We start from the raw sequence: 14,407 nt of genomic DNA, 5'->3' as shown, positions 1-14,407 counted from the left end.
CTTTAGCAGACCTTTTTATCTGCATATATTCATATACTGTATCTTCTGTACATTATAGAGTCTACACATATAGTTATTTATATTGTTTTATTTTTCACATATACTATACATATACTATATTGTACTCTATATATATACACACACACATATATATATATACATATATATATTTTTTGTGTTTGCTTTTATACTTTTATATTTTTACACTTACATCTGTTACACATTTTCTTTCTTACTCTTTCCTCTTAGACAGTCGTAAAAAGCATTTCACTACATGTCGTACTGTGTATGATTTCGTATGTGACAAATAAAATTTGAATTTGATACTGATTGATGAATTTGTATTGATCCTGGAGGAGTTGGACTGCCTGTGCAACCTCTGTAGGGTTCAGGTATCACCTCATGCTTCCAGTAGTGACACTGACCATAGCCAAATGCAAAAGTAGTGAAAAACAGTCAGAAAAGATAAGTAGGGAAAAAATATCAGTGGCCTCCACCAGTAAACCATTCCTGTTTTGGGGTCATTTTATTGTTGCCCATCTAGTGCACCTGTTGTTAATTTCATTAACACCAAAGCAGCTGAAACTGATTAACAACCCCCTCTGCTACTTCAGTTTAATTGACTTGATGCTATACTCTGATTATAAAGTGTTCCTGTAATACATATATATATATATATATATGCTCAGCTGAGTGTGGAGAGGCATTGATTTGTATTGGTTCTGTTAAAAAGCATCTAAGTGGTTGAGGGATGGGGGCGTTTCTAGTAGTCTTTGGAAAACTGCCATAGGATCGGCCCAGTGCAAAGCTTTTAGGGTTTTACTAAACAGATGAACACTGTATTTACAGAGGTGGTCATGGAGGTAGTGAAGATCCAGTGTGGGGTGATGTGCCAGGTAAATATTGGGTGTTTTTTTACCTATGCCAGGTAAATATTGGTTATGTAGGTTATTTGGCATTCCAGCACATCCACATGAAATGTCTGTATTCACTCTTTGTATGGTCCTAGGATAGAAGTCTGTACTGGGTATGATGGTGGACATAACTATTTTTGGTGCTGGGGAGGTGTGTGTTGTTTTCATGGCCTCCCATGTCCTGATTCTGCCATTCGCTCTTGTGTGCTCAGGTCATTCATCTCCACATGAATGAGGATCTGGCTGGGTTTACCCAGATTTTCCTTGTTTAGTTGTTGTAAGGCACTGTCTGTTTTTTGCAACCAGATATTTAATGTATTATGGCTAGGAAGAAACTGCTTTTCATTGATTAACTTGCCGTTTGAATAAATAAAGATGAACACGTCTACATATTATTTTCTTGCTCTTGTGGGTGTTCTGGGGTCTTTTCTGTGTTGTCTGTGGTTCTGAGGTTGTTGCAGTGTTGGACTCAGGTGTCAGAGTGTGGGTTGCTGGTGTCTGGGTGGTGGGTGGTCTGGGCTGCTGTTTGCAGGTGAGTGTAAGACTCACTGTTTTTAGCCTTTGTATTTCTCCTTTTTTTGAGAAACAGTTCCTCTATGACACACACACACACACTCACTCACTACACACACACACACACACACACACTCACTACACACACCACACACACTCACCACACACACACACACTCACACACTCACTACACACCACACACACACTCACTCACTACACACACCACACACACACACACACACACACTCACTACACACACCACACACACACACACACACACACACTCACTACACACACACACACAAGCACAAAATGTTCTGTAAGAACATTAGTGTAATAATCCTCTTTATTGTAGTAGTTTTTTTTTTTCATTTATTATTAAGAGAGGATAAAATGTATTTCCCACAGATGGTAGTTTAGATTTCCTGAATAAAATTTAATCTTGTGGTTTCTGTGTCTTAAATGTGCTGTTTTTATTATTGAATATTTTCCATATTTACATCCTGTTTCTGTTCCCTTTTTAGTGCTGATTTTACTTATACCAGTGGCCCAGGCTCAAGGTGATTTATATATAGTTTATTCTATAATTTCACTGGATATATAATTTGTTTTGGGGCTGCAAAAGTTTGCACAATTTGTTCCTAGTATAGTAATGAACTTTATATAGCTTTAACCAAGAAAATTCACATTTAAAAAGTTAAATTTAAAGCACATGCATCAGTGAAACCTTTCATAAAGAAAAATACTGTTATTATATTATATTATATTATATTATATTATATTATATTATATTATATTATATTATATTATATTATATTATATTATATTATATTATATTATAAGAATATGAAGACCAACAAAACATCAGATGTGAACAAATAGTTTTACGCTGCCTCAAATGCTTTAAAATATTAAATATAAAACAGCACAAGTTTAATGACAGCAGCACAAGAGAGCAACTGACATCACTAGTGCTAAATAAAATGCTCCATGATGCCCCTGATTTCTTAATATTAAGCAGGTTACACATATCAGTATCAACAAGTAACAAAAACATGTACTCATACTCACTCTAAACATGATATTAGTAGTGTAGACTTGGGAATGACTTTATGTAAGGTTTATTAATAACAGAATGTTTTATAGGGAGTCCTAAAGCTGTGGTGTCCATAACGCCTGATACACATGTGTTCATTGGAGAGAGTATTTCTGTCAGATGTGACATACAGGGAGGAGGAGACACTCAGTGGACTTACAGCTGGAAGAAAAATAATAAAGTAGTCTCAGAGGGGGGGGATGTTTTCTACACAGATGACACACAGAAGGAGTTTAGTTTCTGGTCTGTTAAAGTCTCTGACAGTGGTACCTACACCTGCAGTATAAAGGGGAGAGACTCTCAGATCTCAGAGATCAGTGATGCTGTTACACTGACTGTATCAGGTGAGTCTGTGCGTGTTTTTATTTTTTTATTTACGATGTTAACATTATGTGTTCAGATTTTCTTAGAAGGTAATTTAATAATAATTCAAGGCAATGGAATTATAAGGTTTTATCTGAGAATGTTGTAATTTTGAGCGATCTGGATTATCAGGATCATCCACATCAGTCTCTGTCTCATCACCTGAGGTAGAAATCCCTCACAGCATTTATATACAAGTCTCGTTATCTTTATTATCATTATCTCTTCACTTGACTGATGTCTGTTCACACTAACACTGCTGGGGAAATAATCCCTGATTCACTTCTGTTCTGTTGGATATATTTCTAGTTATTAATATCTTTGTATTTCTTTGCTGTCATCTGTATAAAATGTGTAAGGACTCCTCCCAGTGTTAATGCACAGGAGTATCACATGTCAGATTTGATGTATAGTATAATTTTATATAATTGTACTTAATGTACTTGAACTGATATGAATACAAACACATTTAATCTTCACTAAAAAGCCAGGCTGATCATACATTCACGATCCTCCTTCTTGGACTGAAATTAAAATGTTGAAAGTAATAAAGGAAAGTAAAGTCTAGATTATGTTCAGCTACAGATTGCCTCTAGATTCTGGAAAAAGTCATGGCTTTAATGTATGAAACAAGGTTTTTTTTTTTGTTTGTTTTTTTGTTTTTATTTTTAAGAAAATGCAGACATATTCAGATGTTTGTTCAGGATTTGTGCAGGATTCATAAAATAACCTAATAATAATCTAATTTAATAATCTAAAATCAGCACACAGAGTAGAAAGGTATTTAGGGTACAAAGCATTTTCTTTATTCACATTATTCTTTTCATATGTCGTGTAGAAATGTGTGATTTATTTATGAATAAAAGATGTACTTTTTTCATTATTTACCTGAAAATAAGACAAGTGAAATATTGTGATAAAATCCCTCTAACAATTTCACCTGATTTAATTAAAACATACAAGATAAACTGAGGTATAGTGTCAGGAATACATTTATCAAATTAGAAAGAAATTATAAATAAAAGTATAATTAAGAATATGCAAATATGCTCTTTCTTTCCTTCTCTCTCTCTCTCTCTCTCTTGCTTTCTTTCTTTCCTTCTCTCTCTCTCTCTCTCTCTCTTGCTTTCTTTCTTTCCTTCTCTCTCTCTCTCTCTCTCTCTCTTGCTTTCTTTCTTTCCTTCTCTCTCTCTCTCTCTCTCTTGCTTTCTTTCTTTCCTTCTCTCTCTCTCTCTCTCTCTGCGCATGCGCGGCGGAGAGGCGAGTGTGGCGTGTGGAGCGCGTGAGAGCGGTTGGCGTTTTGCCAATTTTTTCGGCACTAAAGTGCAGTTCTTTTCCGTTTAAAATCTCGGAATATTAATATACTTATTGTGTGAGTGTGAGCGAGTGTGTGCGGACAATAGCTGTGTGTGTGTGTGTGTGTGCGCGCGCGCGCGTGTGTGTGTGCAGGTGTGTGTGCGCGCGCGCGCGTGTGTGTGTGCAGGTGTGTGTGAGTAGCGTGTCGGTGAAGCGTGGTTATGGCGGATCCGACCGCGAGGTTGTGTGAGAGTTTGACTCGCCGGCACGGTGTCCGTGTTGTGTGTCCGGCACGGTGTCCGTGTTGTGTGTCCGGTGAGTGTTGAAGAATGTTGTTTAGCAGTCGGTAACGTGGTGGGGCATGAGAACATTGTCTCTGCCTCCAGAATGAATAGTGCCATTGTGGTGTTTCTGAATAATGTTGAGAAAGTAAGAAATCTGATTCAGAAAGGCATCATTGTTAATAATGAGCAAATACTGGTTTCTCCCCTCAGTTCCCCAGCTAAGAAAGTCTTGTTGTCCAACGTCCCTCCTTTTATTTCAGATGAAGCTATCTGTAAAGAACTGTCTTGGTACGGGCGAATTGTCTCCCCCATTAAGAGAATCCCTCTTGGCTGTAAGTCCCCACTGGTTAAACACTTGGTTTCTTTTAGAAGAATGGTCTTCATGGTTTTTAAAGAAGGTGTGGAAGAGCTGAATGCCGTTTTTAAATTCAGAGTTGAAGGCTTTGACTACAATCTGTTTGTTTCTTCTGATACAGATATTAAGTGTTTTAAATGTGGAAAAACTGGTCATCTTGCTCGGGCCTGCCCTTAGAGGCAGAGTGACCCCGGTGTTTCTGAGCGACCGGGGCAGGACGCAGCTCAGTCGGCTGGGGTCGTTCCCCCTGCGGCTACAGTTCGGCCGGCTGCTGAGGGCCCCGGAGCTGCTGCTGCACCAGACCCGAAAGAGAGTGAGCCCCAAGCCCAGCCTGCAACCCAGAAGCCCACTGGAGCTGCAACAGCCCCGGAAAAGCCATGCACGGCCGAACCGGCCGCGGAAGAGCCATGCTCGGCTCAACCGGACCGGGAGAAGCCGTGCTCCACTGAGAAGAGCTCAGTGGGTTCTGGAGCAGTGCTGGAGCTGCCTGCGCTGGCAGAGGCAGGCACGGAGGTGCAGAGCGAACGCCCGGAAACACCGGACACTACACCAGTGCAGGGGGACGGGGGAGACGTGGATATGGTGGATGAGCCCGTCTTTAAAGTGCCGAATAAAAGGAAAAAGCAAGGTAAGGGACGGGGAAAAAAGCAGGCAAAGAAGGACACAAAGATGGGAGAACGAGAATCAGACAGTGATGACTGCATGTCAGACTCTGTTTTAATGTTCGATTCCCAGGAGGAACAGGTTAATGTTGTGTACAGCGCTGATGATATTAAAGAGTTTTTAAGGAACACCAAATGGCAGAAAAATGTAGCATTGGAAGAGTTTTTCCCGAACCGTAAGCAGTTTATTCACGACGTTAAGTTCTTCAGAAGAGAAGGTGCATTCATTGATGTTGAAATTTTCCGTCTGAAGAAACTGATCACAAGAGTGAATAAGGAAAATTCTGATGATGACTAATGTGGTGTTTTTTTATGGTAGAGTGGTTTTTACCCTCTGTTTAATTTTATTTATTTTATTTATTTTTATGAAAGGAGTTAATATTGCGAGTTTAAATATTAATGGGGCAAGAGAGCAAATCAAGAGAGCTAAACTGTATGAAGTTTTAAAGCAGAAGCACATTGACGTTGCCATGCTGCAAGAAACCCACAGCGACACCAGCAATGCTGCTGATTGGGTGAAGGAGTGGGATGGGTTGGTGATTTTAAGCCATAACACAACGCTCAGTGGTGGAGTCGCCTTGCTCTTTGCTCGCAGTTTTATTCCTTGTTCTTATTCAGTTGAAGAATTTTTAAATGGGAGGCTTTTAAAAGTGAAAACTTTTTATGAGGTTTTAGTTTTTATTTGTGTGTACACTCCCACCAGTGCAGTGGAGAGGATGATGTTTTTAGATACTCTGAACAATGTCATTGCTGACTGCAACACTGCAGAAATTTTAATTCTGGGTGGTGATTTTAACTGTACTACAGATATTTTAGACCGGAACCACACAGAACCTCACATGGCTTCCCGTAAGCGTCTGTGGGAGATGGTGGAGGCCCACGAGTTGAGCGACATATGGAGAACTTTTCATAAGAACAAGAGACAGTACACGTGGGCCCATGCCATAGATAACACACTCTCTCCCTGGCGAGATTAGATCGTTTTTATGGTTTTAAGCATCAGCTGACGTTTTTTACAAAGTGTTTTACTGTTCCAGTAGGTATCTCTGACCACAGTATGGTACAGTGTACTATTACTAAAGAGAAGGTTAAACCTAGGAGTGCCTACTGGCATTTTAACACTGCTCTTTTAGAAGATGCTAATTTCAGGGAGTCTTTTATTTTTTTATGGATTTGTTTTAAACATGAGAAGGCAGCTTTTAGTTCACTTCAGCTGTGGTGGGATGTGACAAAAGCACAAGTCAAAGTATTTTGTCAACAGTACACTCTCAATGTCACAAGAGACATTGTTGGATCTCTGAAAGCTCTGGAGATAGAAATAGTGGAGCTCCAGCGTTTGGAGGCCACTGGAAATCGAGGGCATATTGAAGCCCTCAAATGTAAAAAATCCAAAATGAACGACCTGTTAGACATTACAGCACAGGGGGCGCTGGTCCGCTCACGCTTTAAAAGCGCTGCTGAGATGGATGCTCCTTCAAAGTTCTTTTTCAGTTTAGAGCAGAAGAATGGACAGAAAAGATTTATACATGCTGTGCAAACAGAATCAGGGGATCTCGTATCTGAGCCCACTGAAATTCGCCAGCAGACAGTAAGCTTCTACTCGAAGCTGTACAGCAGTGAGTGGTCAGGGGCACAAGCAGTGGAGGACAGCTTCCTCATGGACCTGCCAAAGCTCTCTGAGCAAGCGGCGAGAGAGCTAGACAGGGAGCTGACGCTGGAGGAGGTTCATGAGGCTCTCCAGGGGATGGAGAATGGACGGGCGTCAGGTATAGACGGTCTCCCTGTCGAGTTCTACAAGGCATTCTGGGCCATCATAGGGCAGGACGTGCTAGATGTCCTACGGGACAGCGTACGGAGAGGTGAACTCCCGTTGAGCTGCAGGAGGGCCGTCCTGACCCTGCTACCGAAGAAGGGAGACCTGACCCACCTGAAAAACTGGTGCCCGGTCTCACTACTGTGCACTGACTGCAAGCTGCTCTCAAAAGCATTAGCCTCGAGACTGACTAAGGTAATGGAGCAGCTCATTCACCAGGACCAGACGTACTGTGTGCCTGATAGGTCCATATTCGATAATGTGTATCTAATTCGTGACATTTTGGACGTCTCTAGGCTATTGGGCTTAAAGACTGGTCTGATTTCTCTAGATCAGGAAAAGGCTTTTGACCGGGTTGAACATGAATATTTGTGGAAGGTGCTGGAAGCCTTCGGGTTCAACCCAGGTTTTATAGCCATGATCAAGGTGTTGTACAGTAACATTGAGAGTGTACTGAAGGTTAACGGTGGTTTATGTGCTCCTTTTAGAGTGTACAGAGGGATCAGGCAGGGCTGTTCCCTCTCTGGAATGTTGTACTCTCTAGCTATTGAACCTCTTTTAAATAAGTTAAGAAATAATCTCTCTGGTTTTAATATGCCACATGCTAATGCCTCAATATGTTTATCAGCTTATGCAGATGATCTGGTAGTGATGATAAACACACAAAATGATGTCAATGTTTTAACTGATATTTTAAATGACTTTCAAATTTTATCCTCCGCCAAGGTTAACTGGTCTAAAAGTGAAGCCATTTTAGTTGGGGAGTGGGAAGGTGGGCAACCGTCACTACCAGGAGGCTTAGCGTGGAAAAGAGGTGGTTTTAAATACTTAGGTGTCTACCTGGGGAACAATGAGTTTTTAAGTAAAAACTGGGAAGGTTCTGTAGAGCACGTGAAGGGCAGACTGAGCAGGTGGAAGTGGCTGGTTCCAAAGATGTCCTACAGGGGGAGAACGCTGGTCATCAACAACCTCGCCGCGTCGTCCCTCTGGCACAAGCTGGCATGCGTGGATCCGCCGCCGAACCTGCTGCCAAACATCCAGGCCCTGCTGGTGGACTTCTTCTGGGACGGTCTACACTGGATTCCACAGAGTGTGCTTCATCTGCCGATGGAGGAAGGAGGACAGGGGCTGGTCCAGCTGTCCAGCAGAGCCGCAGCCTTCCGCCTCCAGTTCATCCAGAGACTCCTCACTGGACCCGGAGACTTAGTATGGAGAGCAGCAGCCAGTGGATTATTACGAACAGTGCAAGGACTGGGGCTGGACAGAGCGTTGTTTTTAATGGACACAAAAATGCTGGACATTTCTGGACTACCAGCCTTTTACCGTGGATTTTTTAAAATTTGGAACTGTTTTAAGAAACAAAACAAGGGCTGTAGAACGCTACACTGGCTGCTGGAGGAACCTCTGGTGTACGGCGGGAGACTGGACATCTCCAGTGTGACCGTCCCTGCACTGTCCAGAACTCTCATCTCCTCAGGGATTATAACGCTCCGGGAGCTTGTGAACATCGCGGGGTCGGACTTGTCGAGGGCAGAGGACCTGGCAGCGCGTATGGGACTGCGGTCCCTGCGTGTTGTCAATCAGCTCCTACACCGCTGGAAATCTACATTGACATCAGAGGAGCGTGTTCAGCTAATGGACTATTCACACACAGAGACTGGTCCTACAGAGGACGAACCCTTTCCCCAGCTGAACATCGCTCCTGACCTCAACGGGTGTGCAGGCCCCCTCCTGGAGTGCCGGGGTGAAGGGGACATGGACTTTGGGTCAGTGTCGGGGAAGCTGCTCTACAGAGCGTGTGTAAAGGTTTTAAACAAGAAAAAGCTGAGTGGGAGGGTGGACACCCCATGGAGAAGTGTACATGGTTTTAATGATGATTTTAAACCAGAGTGGACGCACTGTATAAACCACTGTTAACTAAAAAAGCTGCCGACCTCCAATGGAGGATTTTACACTGTATTATCTCTGTGAACTCTTTTATTTCTGTTTTAAACCCTGATATTGCACATGATTGTCCTTTTTGTTCACAGAGAGAAACAGTTTTTCATGCTTTTATTCACTGCTCCAGATTACTTCCACTGTTTGTGTTTTTACTTTTCAGTGTTTTATTTTTGGTTTTAAGTACGTCAGAAAACACCGGTTCAGGTGCCAACTGATCAATTTTATATTTGGTCAGGCCAAAATGGCAATATACCTGAGCCGGAAAAACCAAATTGCACAAAGCACTGACTGACGCCATAAAAATTCTGAAAAGGCTGACGAAATCTAGAATTTCAATTGATTTTAATTTTTATAAAAGTATGAATGACTTGGATATGTTTAAATGTGTGTGGTGTTGTGATAATGTGTTGTGTTCTGTTGCAGAAAGGAAACTTAACTTTGCAGCAGAACTAAACTAATCACTCATATTTAAAATAATTTATTGACATTTATTTTAATACGTATTTATTTATTTACTTATTTGTTTAAGTCACTGTGACTTTTACATGTGACTTGTGTAAATAAAGATGCATAAAAAAAGTCTCTCTCTCTTTCTCTCTCTTTTGCTTTCTTTCTTTCTTTCCTTCTCTCTCTCTCTCTCTTGCTTTCTTTCTTTCTTTCTCTCTCTCTTGCTTTCTTTCTTTCTTTCCTTCTCTCTCTCTCTCTCTTGCTTTCTTTCTTTCTTTCTCTCTCTCTTGCTTTCTTTCTTTCTTTCCTTCTCTCTCTCTCTTTCTCTCTCTTGCTTTCTTTCTTTCTTTCCTTCTCTCTCTTTCTTTCTCTCTCTCTCTCTTGCTTTCTTTCTTTCTTTCTTTCTTTCCTTCTCTCTCTCTCTCTCTCTCTTGCTTTCTTTCCTTCTCTCTCTCTCTCGCTTGCTTTCTTTCCTTCTCTCTCTCTCTCGCTTGCTTTCTTTCCTTCTCTCTCTCTCTCTCTCTCTCTCTCTTTCTTTCTTTCTCTCTCTCTTGCTTTCTTTCCTTCTCTCTTTCTCTCTCTCTCTCGCTTGCTTTCTTTCTTTCTTTCCTTCTCTCTCTCTCTCGCTCTCTCTCTCACACACACACACACCTGTGTGAACAAACTTACTGTATATTGTTCATTACTTATTGCACTACCTCAACCCTGTTAATATTTCATCCACTGCTATATTTATGTTTATTTCTATTTGCACTACCTCAACCGCTGCTACTGCATTTTTGCACAATGCGTGTTGGCAGGCCGCTATATATATATACACAGTGTTGGGAGTAACTATAGTTACATGTAACCGCGTTACGTAACTTAATTACAAAATAAATGTAACAGTAACTCCTTACAGTTACTTCGAAAAATATGTAATTAAATTACAGTTACTTATGAAAATGTTAAAGATTACAAATAGAGTTACATCTGAATATTTTCTTTAAAAAAAGTAGTATATGTTGAATAATTAGTAATTTGTTGTAACAGTTCAGGGCAACATTAGTTTGCCGGCTGTTAAAATGCTTTCAGCATGAAAGGCTTCAATGTTGAACCTGAGGAAGCATCTGCAGGTATGGACCCTAGCCTTTCTTTATTTTATAATATGTTTAAAATGTAAAATTTTTGTCATTATTGTGAGTGCACAGAAATAAATACAGACCCTTTAGTTTGGAATGATATATTACTCGTTTCTGTATAATAAAAAGTGACGGAGTGGTCAGTTGATTTACTGAAGCTGCTCTGTGGAAAAAATCCACTAAAACGCGCCTGCGCATTCATCGAGCCCATAGTGTACTCAAGACCTGTATTGATAACATTCACAACAAATTAGCTAGACTGCTAGCCATGGGCATCGCTAGGCCATTTTAAAGCTCCCCTAACATTTCTACTCAGCCCTCTAAAATTCTGCGATTGTCCATAAACTGTAAATGTATGTTTTTTTTTTCCAAGGCATTGTTACTTGCCAGTGGGCCATAGTACATGACAGATGCTGTCTAATGTACCTTAAGTGTGACTACCTCCTGATCTTCTCTGTAAGACACAGTGACAGTGAATCTACTGCTTATGTTGTAAAGTGAAAAGCAGCTCTGACTCCTTCATCATTTCATACCAACAGCAAAACCCACACCGACTGTGAGAGTGAATCCTCAGAGCTCCGTCTACACTGGAGACACCGTCACTCTGAGCTGTGAGCTGCAGCAGGAGACTGGATGGGAGTTTTACTGGTACATAAATAATCTGTTACAGAATCTGAACAGTGAACAAGAGAACACACTTAAAGTGACAGTCGATTATGCAGGAGAAACAGAGTACAAGTGTATCGTATACAGGGGAAACTATTACACAAAGATCAGTGATCCTGTCAATATTATAGTGAGAGGTATGTCATCATTTTCATCACATGTGTTAGAAGGGTAATAAAAAATATTGCTTAATTAATGTAATTCCTTGTTATTCCAGAATGTTTAAAATAATTGTGAAATACATATGTTTAAAAGTATTTGTCATTTGTTGCTGGTGAGATCCAATGCTAAACATTTTCATTAACAAATAAAAAAACTGAGGTAAAGCTTTAACTTTCTGTTTTCTGACATGTAAAACTCTTCAGGACAAAGGAGTTTATGTTTTGCAGTTCTACTGTAACATGAAAGCTGCATTTTTTATGTATTTATTGAAAGAGTGTGTAAAAAAGGTAGCTTAGGGGGAAAAGACTTATAATGTGAGAACTGTCACAGGAATTTGTGACACATCCCCACCAGACTCTACACATACATTTAGAATGATTTAGTGGTGTTTTTGTTTCTAAATAAATTCTCATTTTATTACAGTCTAAACCCAACATACTATATTGAATAGAATAATAACTTCTTATCTCCACAATCTGTTGTAAAGTCTTAAGGGTTAAGCAGAAATTTACTGTAATTAATAAAATAGAATTTTACACAAAACCTGCCCCATGCTGTATTCTTAATTATAATTTTTCATTTCAGTTAACTTTATGAATCCTACACTGTCCAGTAGTGTTTAATTGGATCTAGATGTTGTGTTGTGTGGTTTTATACACCATGATGCCAAATTCATCATAACAATTTAGATGCTCTATTATTCTACAGCAAGACCTAAACCAGTGGCATCCATAAATCCTGATAATCAGGTGTTCAGTGGAGAGACCGTCACTCTGAGATGTGACATACAGGATGAAAGTGTCTCTAGCTGGCAGTACAGCTGGTATAAAGATGCTTCACACAGTCCTGTCAGTAGTGGACAGGTGTACAGAATCAGTGGTGTTGAAGTGACCCACACAGGTAAATACACCTGTAGAGGAACAGAGAGAGGAGGTTCACGCTCCTCACACTCCAGTGATGCTGTTACACTGACTGTATCAGGTGAGTCTGTGAGGATTTCTGGAGACATGAAAATGTGCAGTTAGACATTCATGAAAAGTTATATTAAATAAATGTATAAGTGTATTAAATAAATCTGGAAAGAAAATTGTTTTGTATTTCCTGTGTAACAGAGAGACCATGGGCAGTACTGAGTGTATCTCCACAGAGCTGGCTGACTGAAGGAGAGTCAGTGACTCTAAGCTGTGAGGTTACAGACTCCTCTACAGACTGGACATTCAGCTGGTACACAGTTGTTCCCTACAGAGACGGCTTAACTGGAATAAATAATAATGGTGGCTATAGCGTGTATGTGGAGCTCCTCTCAGACAGCAGCAGAGGATCTGGAGGCAAATACACTCTCAGTCCTGCTGCTCTTAAACACACAGGAGTTTATATGTGCAGAGGAGAGAGAGGAGAACCAGCCCTTCACTCACAGTACAGCAATCCACAGCCACTATGGATCACTGGTGAGGAAAATTAACTGTTGTGTTGAAGTATAGAATAGAAAAGTGTGAATGTAAGATCAGATCAATGCAGCATGTTCATATGTATATAGTCCTAAGTGCTAGTAGAGGATCATTGTCATGATGTTCCTTGTGTTCCTCTGTATATTGTGATTTCTCCACCCCTTGTTATGGGGTAATTTTTCTTGGTAACGTACAAAAAAAAAGTCAATTTACAGCAAATTCCTTGTGTTCTTATTATTGTGCATGTTCCCACTTTAGTTTTTTTTTTTAAATTCTGTGTTTAAGGTGAATCTCCTCCAGTCTCTCTGATCATCAATCCCAGCAGAACTCAACACTTTACTGATGACTCTCTCTCACTGAGCTGTGAGGACCAGAGTAACTCTACTGGATGGACAGTGAGACGATACACACACAGTGAGAGAGTGTTAGATTGTTCACACTGGGGATCAGTTACAGGATCTACATGTAACATCAGCTTCCTCTCCACATCCTACACTGGAGTTTACTGGTGTGAGTCTGAATCTGGAGAAAACAGTAATCCTGTCAACATCACAGTGCATGGTGAGTCTTCATGGAGTGTGTTTAATGTTAAAGGAAAAGGGAAAGGTTTCATTAGAAAATATTCAGAACTCTCAACTTACATCTAAAAAAACTGTGGTTTTTTTTTAGTACATTACCTGTAATTTTTATAATTCTGTACTGATACAAACATAATTCAGTTGAATGTTTTCTCATGAGCTAGTGTAGGCAGTTTTCTGCAGACTTGAATTAAATACCTGCAGACTCCACAGGTTTAAGGGTTTTAAGGTATTTACAGATAAATTAGAGAACTTTTATTTATTATCTACAGACACATCATAGTGTGTGGATTTCCTTCTTTGTGATTTTCTGTGTTCTAGATGGTGATGTGATCCTGGAGAGTCCTGTCCATCCTGTGACTGAGGGACATCCTCTGACTCTACGCTGTTTATATCACAACCCAAATCCCTCAAACCTCCGAGCTGATTTCTATAAAGGTGGATCAGTTCTCCAGAACCAGACTACAGGAGAGATGATCATCCAAACTGTCTCAAAGTCAGATGAAGGTTTCTACCACTGTAAACACCCAGAGAGAGGAGAGTCACCCCAAAGCTGGATCTCAGTCAGACGTGAGAAATCATTTAAATATTAATTTAAATACAACTGTGATTTAATGAGTTCAACCTAGCTTTTGTAAGTTTCTGTAAAATATATTATATTAGACTTGAGCACACAGGTACTGTACTGTAGGTATTGTACTGCAGATTGAACTAAAACATACAAACAGTTCAGTATTGATAAAACATG

The 14,407-nt window shown here is 40.2% G+C and overlaps 1 protein-coding gene across 1 annotated transcript in view; it reads left to right on the top strand.

Moving 5' to 3' along the window:
• Positions 1-12,061, top strand: part of LOC131356308 (carcinoembryonic antigen-related cell adhesion molecule 5-like) — a 48,802-nt gene extending 36,741 nt beyond the window's left edge. Inside the window, exons 10-11 of the mRNA XM_058395210.1 lie at positions 11,345-11,608; positions 12,057-12,061. Of these exons, the coding sequence (XP_058251193.1) occupies positions 11,345-11,608; positions 12,057-12,061 (269 nt within the window). The remainder of the gene's footprint in view (positions 1-11,344; positions 11,609-12,056) is intronic.
• The last annotated feature ends 2,346 nt before the right edge of the window (positions 12,062-14,407 follow it).

The sequence above is a fragment of the Hemibagrus wyckioides genome, linkage group LG07 (genome assembly GCF_019097595.1).
Source record: "Hemibagrus wyckioides isolate EC202008001 linkage group LG07, SWU_Hwy_1.0, whole genome shotgun sequence".
In the NCBI taxonomy this organism is placed as follows: Eukaryota; Metazoa; Chordata; class Actinopteri; order Siluriformes; family Bagridae; genus Hemibagrus; species Hemibagrus wyckioides.
The sequence above is the reverse complement of the archived record's forward strand: the minus strand, read 5'-3'. Positions and strand labels throughout refer to the sequence as shown.